This window comes from Narcine bancroftii, chromosome 1 (assembly GCF_036971445.1).
Source record: "Narcine bancroftii isolate sNarBan1 chromosome 1, sNarBan1.hap1, whole genome shotgun sequence".
Lineage (NCBI taxonomy): Eukaryota > Metazoa > Chordata > Chondrichthyes > Torpediniformes > Narcinidae > Narcine > Narcine bancroftii.
Window position 1 is genome coordinate 131,180,877 of NC_091469.1, and position 18,668 is coordinate 131,199,544.

The window sequence follows — 18,668 nt, forward strand, 5'->3', positions numbered from 1 at the left end:
GGGGGGAGGGGAAGGGGGGAGGGGAAGGGGGGAGGGGAAGGGGGGAGGGGAAGGGGGGAGGGGAAGGGGGGAGGGGAAGGGGGGAGGGGAAGGGGGGAGGGGAAGGGGGGAGGGGAAGGGGGGAGGGGAAGGGGGAGGGGAGGGGAAGGGAGAGGTGGGGAAGGGAGAAGAAATTCAGATATCCATTTTGTTCCCCGTCATTTAATCACACCAGCTGACCGTGCGGGGCGGAAGTCAGCGGCGTTCAGCGGAAACGGAAGTGACATCGTTAGTAACGTTCCTGAGAAACCGGGGATGAGGCAAACATCAGGGCGAAAGGAAAAGAAGATAATGGTGGTTGTGTCAGGGTATCTGTCATGAGGAGGGCTCAGGAAGGGGATGAAGGGATGAGAGAGGTGGATCGAGGGCGACGGACGGGGAGTCACAGGGCCAGGCGATAGGGAGCAGATGGTGGTCGTGGGGGCTCGGGGGAGCGGCTGAATCAGCGAGCGCGATTGAGGGTCTCGGGGAGTTGAAAGTAATCGGGGGACGGGTCCAGGGTGCGCGAAGTAGGTCGAGGGACGGGGTGTTTATAGGGTATGTGATAGGGGTGTTCTACTGGGGTGTGAGTGGCGGGCAGGGGGTGGGTCAGAGAGGCCGGGGGTCCCCGTGACGGGCAGAGGGGGGGGGGTCAGAGAGGCCGGGGGTCCCCGTGACGGGCAGAGGGGGGGGGGGGTCAGAGAGGCCGGGGGTCCCCGTGACGGGCAGAGGGGGGACGGTCAGAGAGGCCGGGGGTCCCCCAAACGGGCAGGGGACGGTCAGAGAGGCCGGGGGTCCCCCAAACGGGCAGGGGACGGTCAGAGAGGCCGGGGGTCCCCCAAACGGGCAGGGGACGGTCAGAGAGGCCGGGGGTCCCCCAAACGGGCAGGGGACGGTCAGAGAGGCCGGGGGTCCCCCAAACGGGCAGGGGACGGTAAGAGAGGCCGGGGGTCCCCCAAACGGGCAGGGGACGGTCAGAGAGGCCGGGGGTCCCCCAAACGGGCAGGGGACAGTCAGAGAGGCCGGGGGTCCCCCAAACGAGCAGGGGACAGTCAGAGAGGCCGGGGGTCCCCCAAACGAGCAGGGGACAGTCAGAGAGGCCGGGGGTCCCTCAAACGGGCAGGGGACAGTCAGAGAGGCCGGGGTCCCCCAAACGGGCAGGGGACAGTCAGAGAGGCCGGGGGTCCCCCAAACGGGCAGGGGACAGTCAGAGAGGCCGGGGGTCCCCCAAACGGGCAGGGGACAGTCAGAGAGGCCAGGGGGTCCCGTGAGGCGTAGTGAGTTAGAGAGGCTAGTGACGGGCAGGGGTCAGATTGTGAGGCTTGGACAGCAGCGGTGAGTGACACCGGCCACCAATGGACAGCGACGCGACCCTGGACGGGGAGGTGGATCATTCCTTCTTCGACAGCGACAGCGAGGGCCATCCGCTGAGGCGGCAGAACGGTGACAGCGACCGGATGCCGGGGACTGGGAGCCCACCGAGCATCGCGGCTGAAGAGGCAGTGGCAAGGCAGTTCAGCTTGGCGAGCCCAACACGGCGAGCCAGTGCGTCCTCGTCCTCTGCCTCCTATCCTGATGCCTCGGTCTTCCGCTCGTCTTCCAATAGGGAGTTCACACACTTCCGTGAAAAGAGCCCGAGATTTCCTAGCGATAGCAGCAGCGTGAGTAGTAGCTCTGGCAGTGACGAGCCCGGAGACCGAAATAGCCCCAGGCGCAAGGTCCAGAGCAGGGTGAGCCAGGCTGCTCGGTCAGACCCAGCGTCCAACTCCGATTCGGACGTCGGCTGTGCCATCTCCTCCTCGTCGTTTCCCACTTCTCAGCGGAGAGCTCGGCCTTCAGCCAAGACCAGGAAAGGGCGCAGCCAGGACTTGTACCTGACCAAGATGCGGCTTGAAGACACGGAGGGGACAGTGACTGACGTGACTCCGCTCTCCAGTCCGGAGAGTCGTCCTGTTCACTCGACTGGCGCGTGTCAGGAATCGAAGCCCAAATCCTGTCGGAAAAAGTACAGCAAAAAACAAGAAAACCTCAGCCAGGCAATATACTGCGGGCTGGACGCGTTGACCTTTGATAACGAAAAAGGTGAAGGGGTACAAAAGACACGGAGGCAGAAGAAACCGAGGGAAGCCACGCCTTGCAATCTCAATTCAAAGCCAGGTTCTCTGGAGTCCAAGAGATTGGATCAAAGAAGTGGGCAAAAAGTTCTAAATAATGCTACTGACTTGAATCAGTTGCTGAAAGGTTAATCTCGTTTTTTTTTATTGTTGCTATTGCAATTAATCGACCGTATGAGTGCAAAAACTTTTGTTAATGTTTTAATCTAGTCTGTAAATTACCTATATATCTACCACGTAGCTCTCTCTGTCTGGTGGACGGAGAAAAAGTTGTACTAAAGTTAGATGGCATTAGTAAAGCTTTTACTCCTCAGAATTATATTTCAATGGATATGGCTGAAAATTTCAATTATTCTAGATTCCCAAACTTTAAAATGAAAAGCAAGTCAATGGCTCTTATTGTCTGAGGACCAGATTCATTTTCATTTTTTTGGGGTCTCATATTGGCATGGGCTGGTCTTTGTAAGCATCAGATTATGCAAAGGCAGATTCAAGCAAGTTATGTTGTCAGTAAATGTACTAATAGTATCAATTTCTTTAAAGTAAGAAAAAAGTGAACTATAGTTGTGTGGCATGATATCATGTGAGGACCTTACTTTAACACATAGTAATGTTCTCACAGTTATCAAAACTGAAGAAATAAATAATTTAAAGAGAAAATACCTTTGAGAACAGTGGTTCTCAGCCTTTTTTTTGCTCACCTATGCCCTAGATCAGAGTCTCCAAATTTCTGAGACCATTGGCCCCTTCCTGGAATCCTTGATCCTTCACAAACCCCTTGGGGTGGTAGCGGCGCTGGATTGGGGGGGGGGGCTTATGGTGGAAAGGTGGCTCTGAACGGGGTGGGGGTGGTGGCAGTGGCACTGGGTGAGGTGGGATGGCAGTGGCATTGGCCATGTGCCTCCTTCTCCATGTCATCAGTCCTTTGCTCGCTAATTATTAAGACTCCAAAGCCAAATACAAAATGGCAGCCAGCTCTCACGAGAGGTTGGCCACCCCTGCTTTGTCACTATTTTCTATAGACACACCCCTGCTTTTGACTGCAAAAGTTCAATAGAAACCCCCCCCCCCTTTCAATCCTGTGGCATTTATTGACCCCTTGGAATGTCCTATCGACCCACAGAATCAATATCGACCACTTTGGAGACCCTTGCCCTGTGGTTAGTAAGGGATGACTTCAGGTGGTACGTGAGTGGGGGTTAAAAAAAGAAGGTTGAGAACCACTGGTCAAGAGTATGTGAGAATAGGGGATGATCTCATTGGAAAATGAAAAATTGTAGAAGGAATTAGCAGGATCAATGCCAAAAGGCTATTTTGTTAGACTGCAGAATCTGGCACAAAGTTTGTGTCAAGATCAGAATTTAGGACTGAGATGAGAAATCTGAGAGGGTTCTGTGAATAGTTGGATTTCTCTCCAAAAAATAACTGGCTTTTGAATCATTGAGATTTCCCCCCCCCAACCCCCATACTAATCTAATCCATCCCACTAAACATGGTCACCAGCAAATAAGTTGTAAAAAATCTTTTATCTGCTCTCTGACGTCAGATAGAAAACCCCTCAGAGCACCCCTGCCTAAGTAATCAAATTATTGAGTGAATGTATGCTATTCAAGGATGAAATTAATAGATTTTTGGTTAATATGGGATCAAGGGACATGGAGATCAGGTAGGAAAATTGACCAGATGAAGAAAATGTTGAAGAATCACAAAAACTGCAGATGCTGGAATTTGAGCGAAGAGGAGCTCGAGGGATTCGATATGTACAGAGTGATCTGCCACAGTTTTGGGTCGTGAGCCCTTTTTTCAAGATTGGAGTGGGAAGAGGAGATATTGAGCATAATAATGGGGTGAGGAAAAAGCTGGGAGGGACAAAGGTAATAGTCAATGGGAAAATAGTGAGGGAGAGGAGAGATCGGTATGGGAAAAATCACGGTGTGGGTGTTAAGAGAGACATCAAGATAGTGGCAGGTTGAGGAGAGGTAGAAACAATAAAACTTACTGATATTGAAAAACAATGTTCACACCAAGCTTGAGGAAGGCTTGAATCATTAGTAATATATTTTTATCTCCCTTGGAAACTGCGAGACCAGTTGAGTTCCTCCAATATTTCTGTGTTTTTACTCATTGTTCATACTGTTGAATTTTTGGCTACCCAGGTGGAATATGATGCATTGTTTCTCACGTTTATGTTTGGCCGCACCCAGGCAATGGATTAGGTTGAGATCCGATAGATCTGCATGTAAATAGGGCAAGGAATTTTAAAAGTTGGCACCCAAGATAGAGCACAGGTGCTCCTCAAAACAGTTGTACAAACTGCATTTGGCCTCTCTGAGGGTGAGAAGGCCCATGTCATGTGCACCAAGTACAGTAGAGTAGAATAGTTAAAAATATTTTGAAAGACCAAACCGAGCTGGAGGAACTCGAAAGGTCAGATAGCATTCATGGGTAGAAAAGGTCAGTCATTGTTTCTGGCTTGGGTCAAGACTAAAATCGATGAAACGGAGAGGGAAAGAAACTGGGAGAGGGGCCCAGAGGGGATGGAGAATAGGTCAGAAAGGGTGAGAGGTGGGGAGACAGAGAGGACTTGGGTGGAGAAAGCATTAGGAAGGTGAATTTGGAAATACGTTAGAGCGAAAAGAAATACAGTAAAGAAGAAATGGAAACAGTGGAATCAGATGGCAGTAGGGATTGACTAAAATCAGAAAAATGTTCATGCCTTTAGGTAAGGTTTTCCAAGAATATGAAGTGCTGTTCCCTAACTTTGCATTTAGCCTCACCCTTACAATGGATAGGAACAGATCACTGTAGGAATATTTGGGGAGTTAAATAGTTGTTTCAAGTATAGACACACAATCAAACATAGATGTTTTGCGAAGCAGTCACCCAAACTGTTTTTAGTCTAACCACCTGGAAGCTCTTTTTGTGGTCTGAATGTTGGTGCGGAAGGAGATGTGGGGACAATTTGTGCACTTTCCACAGTTATGTCAGGAAGTAAATATTTTAATTTTCATTGTGAATTTTTAAGGAACAGACTCCATAACCTTAATTCTTGTTAGTTGTGTAGTTTTACACATTTGCTCAACCCACCAGGGTGTTCTTTTAAATCAGGAGTATGACTATAAAATTATTTCCATATCCAATTCCATTATAGCAAAATTCCATAAAGAATACTTTTACTGGCCAATTTTCCCTTTCATTTTTTTATATTTACTCGAGATTTGGGCTTTAAATGTGAGAGTTGAAGTGATTAAAACTTGGTATGTATTTCAGCAATGATGCATTTGGAGAAGAAAGAGCTGCGAAAAATAGTTTCTGATTTTCCAGAACAAAGGCGAAGAAAAGACTACACTTTCAGTAATGAAGAAGCAAAGCGGATTGATCGTGAAAATCAGAGGTTGTTACAAGAACTAACCCGGAAAGTCACAAGACCAGCAGTCAATAAACCGAAGAAAAGCTCAGCTGCCACAGTCCGAGTCTACCACACAACTCTGAACAGACAACGGGAGCAAGAAAGAATTGAAAGAGAAAACCTCGTGAGTTTGCTGCTTATTTTGCAAATGGAAAGTCAATAATCCAAAAAAAATTTCAGCAGGTAGACCCAGATCCCTTCGTATATGAAAAGAAATGTTTCCATCTACCCATCATCCCTTCACCATCTGCTTCAACCCATTATCTACCAACACCCCACGGCCTTGTAGTGCTATATACTGATGATATTTCTTCTTCCCTTTTGTTCCTGTTGCAGGTGTCAACGTGAAATGTTAACCTTACAGTTTTTTCCCTCTGTGTATGCAGTATGACCCACTGAGTTACAGGTTCCAGTATTTGCAGTCTCTTTTATATTCATTAAAAAAAAGTATTGGAAATGCCCATTAGATTAGTCAACGTCTGTAGAAACAGAAGCATGAACAAAACAAGGAAAATATCTCTGATAAGGCCAGACTTGCAATGGGATCCCACAGTTTAAGGAGCCACAGCGAGCAGATGGGGAGGGAGAGTGTGGGGAAGGTGAGGGAATGGAGGGTGAGGGGAGGGGAGAGATAGAAGGGGAGGGGAGAGATAGGAGGGGAGGGGAGAGATAGGAGGGGAGGGGAGAGATAGGAGGGAGGGGAGAGAGAGAAGGGGAGGGGAGAGAGAGAAGGGGAGGGGAGAGAGAAGGGGAGGGGAGAGAGAGAAGGGGAGGGGAGAGAGAGAAGGGGAGGGGAGAGAGAGAAGGGGAGGGGAGAGAGAGAAGGGGAGGGGAGAGAGAGAAGGGGAGGGGAGAGAGAGAAGGGGAGGGGAGAGAGAGAAGGGGAGGGGAGAGAGAGAAGGGGAGGGGAGAGAGAGAAGGGGAGGGGAGAGAGAGAAGGGGAGGGGAGAGAGAGAAGGGGAGGGGAGAGAGAGAAGGGGAGGGGAGAGAGAGAAGGGGAGGGGAGAGAGAGAAGGGGAGGGGAGAGAGAGAAGGGGAGGGGAGAGAGAGAAGGGGAGGGGAGAGAGAGAAGGGGAGGGGAGAGATAGGAGGGGAGGGGAGAGATAGGAGGGAGGGGAGAGAGAGGAGGGAGGGGAGAGAGAGAGGGGAGGGGAGAGAGAGAAGGGGAGGGGAGAGAGAGAAGGGGAGGGGAGAGAGAGAAGGGGAGGGGAGAGAGAGAAGGGGAGGGGAGAGAGAGAAGGGGAGGGGAGAGAGAGAAGGGGAGGGGAGAGAGAGAAGGGGAGGGGAGAGAGAGAAGGGGAGGGGAGAGAGAGAAGGGGAGGGGAGAGAGAGAAGGGGAGGGGAGAGAGAGAAGGGGAGGGGAGAGAGAGAAGGGGAGGGGAGAGAGAGAAGGGGAGGGGAGAGAGAGAAGGGGAGGGGAGAGAGAGAAGGGGAGGGGAGAGAGAGAAGGGGAGGGGAGAGAGAGAAGGGGAGGGGAGAGAGAGAAGGGGAGGGGAGAGAGAGAAGGGGAGGGGAGAGAGAGAAGGGGAGGGGAGAGAGAAGGGGAGGGGAGAGAGAGAGAAGGGGAGGGGAGAGAGAGAGAAGGGGAGGGGAGAGAGAGAGAAGGGGAGGGGAGAGAGAGAGAAGGGGAGGGGAGAGAGAGAGAAGGGGAGGGGAGAGAGAGAGAAGGGGAGGGGAGAGAGAGAGAAGGGGAGGGGAGAGAGAGAGAAGGGGAGGGGAGAGAGAGAGAAGGGGAGGGGAGAGAGAGAGAAGGGGAGGGGAGAGAGAGAGAAGGGGAGGGGAGAGAGAGAGAAGGGGAGGGGAGAGAGAGAGAAGGGGAGGGGAGAGAGAGAGAAGGGGAGGGGAGAGAGAGAGAAGGGGAGGGGAGAGAGAGAGAAGGGGAGGGGAGAGAGAGAGAAGGGGAGGGGAGAGAGAGAGAAGGGGAGGGGAGAGAGAGAGAAGGGGAGGGGAGAGAGAGAGAAGGGGAGGGGAGAGAGAGAGAAGGGGAGGGGAGAGAGAGAGAAGGGGAGGGGAGAGAGAGAGAAGGGGAGGGGAGAGAGAGAGAAGGGGAGGGGAGAGAGAGAGAAGGGGAGGGGAGAGAGAGAGAAGGGGAGGGGAGAGAGAGAGAAGGGGAGGGGAGAGAGAGAGAAGGGGAGGGGAGAGAGAGAGAAGGGGAGGGGAGAGAGAGAGAAGGGGAGGGGAGAGAGAGAGAAGGGGAGGGGAGAGAGAGAGAAGGGGGGAATTAAATCAACTGGCATCTGTATCTTCAAGGTATCTCTATGGAATGAATAGCAGTAGTTTATAAAGCAATCATCCAATCTGCATTTGGTTTTTCCAATGTAAAAGAGAATAAATGTTGATCATTGCATATAATGCACTTGTTTAGAAGTAATGCACTAATTGCTGCTATTCATAAAAGGCACAATTTGTCCGTAAATAAATAGAAGGGGTGGGCAGATCAAATGGGATGTTACGATTTAATTAGCCCCCTTGCATTGATTGGGGGAGGATTTGAAAATCTGTCTAGCAATTAAAGTAAAAACACTAAATGCTGGAGAAGCAAAGCTGGTCAAACAGTATCCTTTATCTAGCAAAGATAATGATACATAACCGACATTGTGGGCTTGACCCCGTCATCAAAATATGAGAAAATGCTGGCAGGCGTCCAAACAAAAGAGTGGGGGGGGCGGTAAGTGGTGTGGCAAAAGCAGGAGATTGTAGGTGGAGAAAAGAGGGAGGGGACAGGATGTCTCATAATTAAATCTGATCAAAGATGGTGGAAATTGTGAAAGGTTCTTTAGAGTGCAGAAGACCTTGGATGTAAGGAGAGTACCAGGGAAACTCCATCCTTGTTCAGAGATGTGAGAAAATAGATGAGACTTGGTCAAAGGACCTGTCAAGGTGAAGCCTTGATTGTGGATCAAGAATGACATCTTAGAGGCACCTCTGTGGAAAGTCTAGTAGTAAATACAATGGTGCAGAGGAAATGAGAGAGAAATGAAGATTTTGCAGGAGGCTTGGACAGAAAAAGTAGAGTCAAGATGGTCGGCATTAAGTATGATCAATAGTATGTGGATTGTTGGTCATTGCTCTATCGGCTGAGGTGAATACTGAGGAAAGGGAAATTGTAAAATCAGAGGTTAAAATTGAGAGCAGGGCGAAAATTTGCAACAAAAGTGATGACATTTTGAGTTCTGTATTGGAGCAGGAATCTGCACTCGTATGGTCAACAGAGTTGGAGAGGGAACAAAATCAGATTGAAAGGATTGGTCCGAAAAAGCTAGGTATAAATTCAGCCCACTTGACTTTCCACAGCTATAACTTTTGATCTGGAGAATTTTCCACTGATGTTGCCTGACCTGTTAAGAGTTTCTGGCATTTCCTGTTTTCATTTCAAATCTTTATCATCTGCAGTTTTTTTAGATTTTCAAGCAATATATATGCTAGATTTTCTGCTAAGAGATCATCAATCAATGTTAATTAATCAAGGGATTAATTAATTTCCTAAGGAGAGAGTCCTTCATTTATTGTGCTTGAATAACCATATAACAATTTATGGAGTGGAAACAGGCCATGTCGGCCTTTTGAGTCCACACCGGTTCACTAGAACAATTCCACTAGCTCAAACCTCCCACTCACCGCCAATAACCCTCCAACCCCCTCACCTCCATGTACACATCCAACCTTCCCTTAAATGACAGGGACCCTGATGCAACTATCTCATTTCATTCCATTCTGCCACCACTCGCTGAGTGAAAAAGCCAACTCTAATATTTCTCCTAAAGTGTTGCCCCTTTAACTCATGGCCTCTTGTTCCAACCTCCCCTGCCCTCAGGGGAAAGAGTCTGTTTATGTCTAGTCTATCTATTCCTTTCATAATTTTAAATATCTCTATCGATAAAGTCCTCTCTCAGTGGATGGTGAACATAAGAAATACGGGCAAGACTAGGCTATCTGGCCCATCGATCCTGCTTGGCTGTTCAATAAGATAATTGCTGATCTGCCTGTGGATTTAGCTCCACCTCCCTGCCTATTCCCCATAACTCCTAATTCTCTTGCAGTACAAAAATCTATGTAACTGTGCCTTAAATCATTTTAATGAGACAGCTTCTTCTGCTTCCTTGGGCAGAAAATTCCACAGATTTACTTCTTCCCTGGTCCTAATCTTACCAGTGGCAACAACTTTCATGATTTAATTTTTTATAATATTGCCTCATTCTTCTAAAACATTAATGTACATCATCAACCATTGTGGGCCAAGCACCTCCACTCACCATTGATTTCGAAGCAGAGAAACATCCATTTTTTTTTCACCAACTATCTGCCTTCTATTAGTTAACCAATCCTCTATCCATGCTAATTCATTACCCCCAGATCCATGCATTCTTATGGATAAGTCTCTTAAACAGGATCTTAGCATATGCCTTCTGAAAACGAAGTATACAACATCCACCTGTTCCCTGCCCTCCACTGTGCTCGTATCCTCAAAAAAGGAATAACTTTGCTAAATATGACCTTCTCTTCCTGTATCCATGCTGTATCTACCTGATGAACCAATAATTCAGATATCTCTCTATTTCTTCCTTAATGATGGCTTCAGGCATTTTCCTGACTACAGACATTAAGTTAACTGACATCAAGATCTCTGTTTTTCCACACTGTTAAAAATCCTGCCATTAAGTTGTCCAGATTGTGGATCTAGATGACAAGCTAAGCTGGTCCCAGCACCGATCCCTGCAGCACACCACTAGTCACAGGCCTCCAGTCTGAGAAGCTATTGTCCACGGCCACTCACTGGCTTCTCCCACTCAGCCAATGTTTTTGAATATTTTAATATGAGATTTCACATCCAAAGTACAGAGAACCTATGGATAGATGTTAAAATTCTCAAAGATACTTCTTCTTTCTTTGGCTTGGCTTCGCGGACGAAGATTTATGGAGGGGGTAAAAAGTCCACGTCAGCTGCAGGCTCGTTTGTGGCTGACAAGTCCGATGCGGGACAGGCAGACACGATTGCAGCGGTTGCAAGGGAAAATTGGTTGGTTGGGGTTGGGTGTTGGGTTTTTCCTCCTTTGCCTTTTGTCAGTGAGGTGGGCTCTGCGGTCTTCTTCAAAGGAGGTTGCTGCCCGCCAAACTGTGAGGCGCCAAGATGCACGGTTTAAGGCGTTATCAGCCCACTGGCGGTGGTCAATGTGGCAGGCACCAAGAGATTTCTTTAGGCAGTCCTTGTACCTTTTCTTTGGTGCACCTCTGTCACGGTGGCCAGTGGAGAGCTCGCCATATAACACGATCTTGGGAAGGCGATGGTCCTCCATTCTGGAGACGTGACCCATCCAGCGCAGCTGGATCTTCAGCAGCGTGGACTCGATGCTGTCGACCTCTGCCATCTCGAGTACTTCGACGTTAGGGGTGTAAGCGCTCCAATGGATGTTGAGGATGGAGCGGAGACAACGCTGGTGGAAGCGTTCTAGGAGCCGTAGGTGATGCCGGTAGAGGACCCATGATTCGGAGCCGAACAGGAGTGTGGGTATGACAACAGCTCTGTATACGCTTATCTTTGTGAGGTTTTTCAGTTGGTTGTTTTTCCAGACTCTTTTGTGTAGTCTTCCAAAGGCGCTATTTGCCTTGGCGAGTCTGTTGTCTATCTCATTGTCGATCCTTGCATCTGATGAAATGGTGCAGCCGAGATAGGTAAGCTGGTTGACCGTTTTGAGTTTTGTGTGCCCGATGGAGATGTGGGGGGGCTGGTAGTCATGGTGGGGAGCTGGCTGATAAAGGACCTCAGTTTTCTTCAGGCTGACTTCCAGGCCAAACATTTTGGCAGTTTCTGCAAAGCAGGACGTCAAGCGCTGAAGAGCTCGCGCAAACAGAGGAACCACTGACATGGTCTTTGCCCTCAGACAGCTCCAAGAAAAGTGCAGAGAACAAAACAAAGGACTCTACATCACCTTTGTTGACCTCACCAAAGCCTTCAACACTGTGAGCAGGAAAGGGCTTTGGCAAATACTAGAGCGCATCGGATGTCCCCCAAAGTTCCTCAACATGATTATCCAACTGCACGAAAACCAACAAGGTCGGGTCAGATACAGCAATGAGCTCTCTGAACCCTTCTCCATTAACAATGGCGTGAAGCAAGGCTGTGTTCTCGCACCAACCCTCTTTTCAATCTTCTTCAGCATGATGCTGAACCAAGCCATGAAAGACCAAAACAATGAAGACGCTGTTTACATCCGGTACCGCACGGATGGCAGTCTCTTCAATCTGAGGCGCCTGCAAGCTCACACCAAGACACAAGAGAAACTTGTCCGTGAACTACTCTTTGCAGATGATGCCGCTTTAGTTGCCCATTCAGAGCCAGCTCTTCAGCGCTTGACGTCCTGCTTTGCGGAAACTCAAAGATACACTACACTTAAAATCACCAATGCCTGAAGAGGGCGCACAAAATCAGTGAACCGGTGCGGACTCGAAAGGCCAACATGGCCTGTTTCCGCTCCGTAAATGGTTATATGGTTATATAGTTACCTGCCTTTTGCCTGTATCCATTTTTAACTAGTGGCATGACATTTGAAGTTCAAGTTTATTTATCATCCGATTGTACAAGTACAACCCGACAAAACGGCATTCTCTGATCCTCGGTGCAAAACATGCAAACACACACCCAGACATGATACATGTACAGATAAGCAATACACATGCAGAATAAAAATACATATAAATAAATAGATTTTTTTTTAAATAGTAGTGTCTTGAAAGGTTAGTGTGAACAGTTCATTAGTAGTTCAGTATTCTCACTGCCCCCAGGACGAAGCTGTTTTTCAGCCTGGTGGTTCTGTCTCTGACAGAAGTAGCTGAAAAAAGTTGTGTGAGGTGTGGTAGGGGTCCTCAACGATTTCGCATGTGCCCTTAAGACAACAATCCTGGTAGATATTGATGATGATGGTGTGGGGGGGAGGGTGGAGTGAGACTCCTGTGATCCTTTCTGCTACTTTTATAGTCCTGTGGATTGACTTTCAATCCATTTCTCTGCGGCAATCTACCACGCCATGATGCAGCCGGCCAGGATGCTCTTGACCGAGCTCTGTAGAAGGTTGACATGATGGTGGCCGGTTGCCTTGCCCACTTCAGCCTTCTCAGGAAGTGCAGTTGCTGTAGCACCTTCCTGAAACATGAGATGTGTGTCCCCTTGTTAGGTCGTTCAGGTCCTCCTGAAGTCCACAATAATCTCCTTCTTCTTATTCATTTCATGACATTTTCCACCTCTTCTTTATAATGTGACTCATTCTTATAGATGAGCCCACTTCTGATGTGTTATTTGCAAACTTGATGTCTCTGTGGAGCTGGATCATTTGCTGTTCAGAGTCCAGGGAATTTTGGTAAATTATCACAAGTGCCTCTAATTATAACTTGAGCCACTTCTTTCAGTACCATGGATGTATTCCATCAGGACTACCTTTAAACCCACTAATTTTCTCACCATTATCTATTCAGTGCTGGCGATTATATCAGTTCTCAGCTCCTGTTGCATCCTTTGGCATGTTAGATGTATCTTCCATTGTGAAGAATGACACTAAATAGTCATTAAAAAGGCCTCAGACATTTCCACATAAAGTGATGTGTTTATCTTAACTATTCCACTATTCCTACTCTGACCAGCATATGGCACAGGTATTTATCCTGGCAAAGAATTTCCATCCTGGCCCATGCATGTTAAATATCTACAGGGAAACTCCCAACATGTTAGAGAGCTTGGTGCCAGACTGAAAGATTTTCCATATTATTAGATGCAGTATGGTTGGTGTAGCAGTTAGCGCAAGGCTGTTACAGTGCCAGTGACTGGGGTTAGAATTTGGTGCTGTCTGTATAGAGTTTGTACTTTTTCCTCTGGGTATTCCAGTTTCCTCTCATCCTTCAAAACATACCGGTTTGTAGGTCAATTGGGTGGCACAGGCTCGAGGGCCAAAAGGACATATACCATGCTATATGTCTAAATGTAAAATGTAAAAATAATATCATACTCCAACACAATTTTAATTTGTATGTGTTTTTTTAAGATGATATGTGGTAGTACATTGATTTTCCGTGAACCCAGTCAGTTTCTCATGCGCACAGGAACTGGGGCCCCATTCATTTTCATGGGGGTGTAGGAATCATCACCTACTTAGCCGGATACTAAACCATCAGAATTTCAAAACAACAGGGGAATACTGCTACTTGGAATACAATATAAATTGAGTGGAAATGTTATACCACAAGAAGTGATTAAGTGGAAATGTTCGTGTGTTGATACAGTAATTAGACTAAAAAGTTAAAACTATCTTCAGTGAACAATGAATTACACTGAAACTTTCAATATTGTGGAACAGGATATCACCACTGGTCTTTAAAGCACAGAGGGGGATGGGAATTTCAATTAAATTAAAGCTCTGTTGCTCCGCTACGAAAAAGCTCGACTGTTCAATCCTAACATTAATTTAGCCTACCTTACTCAAATGTTGTTAATTGCTGGACCTCTGTACAATCTGCTGCACTCCACATTATCCCAATGAGGCCCCTGATTAAAACCCTGCCAATTCCAGTCATTCTGCAGGCATCTCACAAGAAATTGCTCAGCAACTTGAAAACTTCTTGATCATTCTTAAGACGTTGAACATGAAATTTTATTCAGCAGGACCCAATGCCCTGATCGTGGACACTTCCTTAAGCCACAGTAGCCTGCCCATCCGAGCTCCCGACATCCCAACTGTCCACTCATCTGAGCTCTCAAAGCTCCAGTTGTGGACTTAACCACCCGGTCCCAGCCACCCGCCTGCCCATCCGAGCTCCCGATGCCTCATACGACGCAGGTACCTAACGCGGTCAAAAGTAGTATGCATTATAATAGTCCACTCCCTAAATTTTATCCTAAAAATTGGTCCACAAAACTCAACTATTAATGTGTATATATGGTAGGTTCACCCGAGCTGGGATGGTAAGTGTCAGCCATTGCTGGTGTCTGGCAGCAACTACTTCATGTGCTTAGAGACTCTCCTGATGTCTCTGGTGTCATTCCTGTTGGATATGATGGAAGCTGCTGTCTTCCCCTCTCATGGTTTAACTACACAGCTCTCCCCAGCACAGATACTTCTCAATGGTAACAAGCTTAAAGGTAACTGACAACTGCTGACACATCTAACAAGATGTTATTCATTCATTATTATACATCCATTGCGCCAGCCGGTTGCATTTCAGAACTAAGCAGTTGCACTGCTCGTTCCAGTCTATCCAAACCAGCTTTCACAGGCCACCTCTCCACACTGTGGGATGATTCAAACCTGAGGAAGCACCAGCAGAGGGCAGTGACTTCTGCCAGGTTCCCAGCATACCTGGAACAGCAATGGGGAAGACAAATGTTTTCACCAGGTTCCTGGCTTAGCAGAACATGTTCTGAGCAGATGTATTTTTAAAGAACATAGGATTATGAACATTTTAATATTCATGCTGAATGAGCATGAAATTAGTTCTCTGCAGGATATAGAGTCCAGTTTTGCTGAGAGCAGGGTTAAAGGTTTCATTAATGTCACATATACTACATTTAGAATGCAATGTACATGAAATTCTTTAACTTTATCAACTTTAAGGAAGACTGAGAGTCCCCACTTTGTTAAGCATCCCTGACAGAAATGAGGCCCCAGCGAGGAACGAACTCGTGACCCCTGGTTAACACTGAGCTATCAGAGCCTATTCTGTAAGTTTTTGTTTCCTTTGTATTTGGTTGAACAGATGAAGCTATTCAGCCACAGTGTGGACTTTTTGATGAGACTTAAAATTGATTTCACTCTACGATTGTTTGTCGATGTTTAATTTTCCCTATGCCTACTTTGCTTTTTTCTTCTTTTTCAACTTGTCGCTGGCAGTCCAGCATTTATAGCCCATCCCTAACTGCCCTGAGAAGGTGCCTTCTTGAGCTACTACAGATCCTTGATTAAAGTACTTCACAGTGCGATGCTTCAGGATTTAAGAATAAAAAGTCAGGATGGTGTGTCATTTAGAAGAGGATTTGTGCCTGTCTCTCTTGGCCTAATATTCCATCTGCACTTTCCAACTGGATGGCATTCATATTGACTTCTCTTGTTTTTGATGGACCACACCCTGTTCTCCCTCTCTTCTCCATTCCTCTGTCTCTTTTCCTCCAGCTGTCCACCCCTTCTCTCTCCATTCACAGAGCTATCCCCCTCCCTATTTTCTCTTGTGCCTTCCCTCCCTAATCCACCTATTACCTCTTGCCTGTGGTCATTTCCCCATCATTTTACTAAGGCACCTGCCAGGATTTTGCTCATACCTTGATGAAGAACTCAAGCCCGAAATGTTGGTCATGTATGCTTGCTATATAAAGTACGTTGTGTGACCTGCTGACTTTCTCCAACGGTGCTTTTTTTTTACTGTAGTCAATGCATCTGCAGACTTTCATATATCACTCCTCTTGGTGGTAAAGATGTTGGCTTGGCAGGTGCTGTCATGGTCACCTAGACGAGTCATGCATTGTATAATTGGCATAAGTAGCAGTTGTGTGTTGTATTGATGAAGAAAATTAATGTTTGGCATGATGGAAGGAGCCCTTCTTGCCCTTAGCATCCTCTGGAATCCTAGTACCGATACCTGGTTTCCATGAGCCAGCCTCCAGCAGTCTGTGTGGTTCATTTGACTGCAAGTCGCCAACAGCCTGTGGTCTGTGTGAGTCCTTCAGCTGCCGTTAAATTTTCTCTTCTTTGAAAGAGGTCATTTGGCAAAAAAAACTGCCCATCTTAATCTCACTTTCCAAAACTTGATCAATGGCTTTGAAAGTCATGATTCTTCGAGTGCACAGTTCTGTAAAATACTGGAGACACACAGGAGATAGCAGATGTTGGAGCCTGAAGATGAACACTATCTGCTGGAGGGTTTTATAAAGGGTTTTGGCTCAAAACTGACCATTCTTTTTCTCCCACTGCTTGACCTGCTGAGTTCCTTCAACAGATTGGGTTTTGCTTAAAATACTGACTGACATTCCACGGGCTTGTTGGTGCTGTTGTAGTGAGTGGTGCAGTGAAAAAGAAGTTATCTGTGAGCTGAACCAACAGAACTGTTTAAAGAAATCTTTGCAAGAGTTTAAATCATTACATTTGGTGCGCTATCACAATCACCCAACCTCTGAAGTCACGCTCCTCCCAGAGTTCTTTGTGCCCCTCCCAGCCACCAGGAACTATTCTGGAGGGTTGTACAACTACGGATGCCAGTTTGATAATGAAGTGGCGCAATTCTCCACAAAACCCCCCAGAACCCGTGTTTGGGGGCATGCAGCCATACCAGCTGATCTACGTCAACATGTGCCAGCTTAAAGCGATCTACCGAAACCATTTCTTACCTGCTGCCACTGTCTATAATAAATGTAGAGCCGTAATTCCGTACCACCTTGAAAGGACCTTTGTATGCCCATTGCAATGGCATCCAGTGCACATCCCTGTGCAGGAATACATAAAGACTATCCTTGAGTTCAGGCAGGATCTATGAAGTCATAGACCCATGCTGGGCAGCTGGGATAGGCACCAGTGTATCCATCTTCTCCCTTAAGAGTGTGAGTACCGGGGGGAAGTCACGTGATGGAGTAGTGGCCGGACGGTGAACTCCAGCCCTCTCCAGAAAAGTTGAAAAAAATAAAGGAAAGCACAAAGGCACAAAAATAAAAATTAAAGTAAAGTGAATATAAAGGTGGAAAGAAGATGGTGACGAAAAAAGAAAAATCGAAACCAACGGTAAGAAGAGAGGAAGAGAAGACAACGGAAGAAGAAGGAGAAGGCCTTACCTGTTCGAAGAGGCCCGCGGTGGAGAGAGAAACCCGCTCCCTCAGGTCGGTAGAAAGTGGACTACAAAAATGGCTCGCTGAGCCGAGTAAAAGTGCGCAACCGCCCATGCAAAAAAACACACCAATGGGAGGGGCGTCCAGCTGGGGAGTCGATCTCCACAGCCGGCAATGACAGCTACAGAACAGCAGCAGCAAGAGGAGAACATACAAGACAACAAAAACAAGAAAGAAGAGAAGAAAAAGACAACAAAGAAACAACAGATGGCCAACCCAGAGGAAGAAGAAGAGGAAGAGTACAGTGAAATGGAAGAAGAAGGGAAAGGCAAGACAATGGATATACTTTCTCTTATTAAAGAATACATGGACTCATTTAAAGAATGGCAAGCACAAGAATTTAGTGATTTAAGAAGAAGAATAAACAATATAGAAGAGAAAGTGAATAAAATAGATATGACCATATCAGAAATAGGAAAAAGAATGGACAAGGTGGAAGAACGAGAAGCAGCAGTAGAAATGGAGGTAGAGGACTTAAAAAAGAAATTAGAGGAATCTAATTAAAAAGTTAAAGAGACACAAGAGCTGTTAGCTCAGAAAATAGATATAATGGAAAATTATAACAGAAGAAATAATATAAAGATAGTGGGCCTTAAGGAAGATGAAGAAGGCAAGAATATGAGAGAGTTTATAAAAGATTGGATCCCCAGGATCTTAGGATTTCCAGAACTACAGCAAGAAATGGAAATAGAAAGGGCACATAGAGCATTAGCCTTTAAACCACAACCACAACAAAAGCCAAGATCCATTTTAGTAAAATTCCTAAGATATACTACAAGAGAAAAGGTACTAGAGAAAACAATGGAGAAAGTAAGAGAGGACAACAAGCCACTGGAGTATAAAGGGCGAAAAATTTTTATTTATGCAGATATAAGTTTTGAACTCCTGAAGAAGAGAAAGGAGTTCAATACAGCAAAGGCGATTTTATGGAAGAAAGGGTATAAATTTATACTAAAGCATCCAGCGATATTGAAAATATTTATTCCAGGACAGCAAAACAGACTATTCTCGGATCCAGAGGAAGCACGAAAATTTGCAGAACAATTACAAAATAGACTGAGAGATGAAGACGTGTAACGAGAGTACAAAAGACTGCGAACTAAAAAGACATAAGTTTTGAACTCCTGAAGAAGAGGAAGGAGCTCAATACAGCAAAAACGATCTTATGGAAAAAAGGATATAAATTTATGTTAAGGTACCCAGCGGTACTTAAAATAATTATTCCAGGGCAACAAAACAGACTATTCTCAGATCCAGAGGAAGCAAGGAAATTTGC

General features: G+C 46.5%; 1 protein-coding gene across 4 annotated transcripts in view; it reads left to right on the top strand.

The window, feature by feature from the left end:
• Positions 1–765: 765 nt before the first annotated feature.
• cfap97 (cilia and flagella associated protein 97) overlaps positions 766–18,668 on the top strand; it is a 42,102-nt gene continuing 24,199 nt past the window's right edge. For 3 of the 4 annotated variants that reach the window (XR_011358041.1, XM_069939765.1, XM_069939753.1), the window contains exons 1-2: positions 766–2,259; positions 5,403–5,665. Coding sequence is in view for 3 of the 4 variants with exons in the window: in XM_069939765.1 (XP_069795866.1) it covers positions 1,374–2,259; positions 5,403–5,665 (1,149 nt within the window). In the remaining variant the exon portion in view is untranslated. The remainder of the gene's footprint in view (positions 2,260–5,402; positions 5,666–18,668) is intronic. The other variant, XM_069939773.1, reaches the window with a different exon arrangement.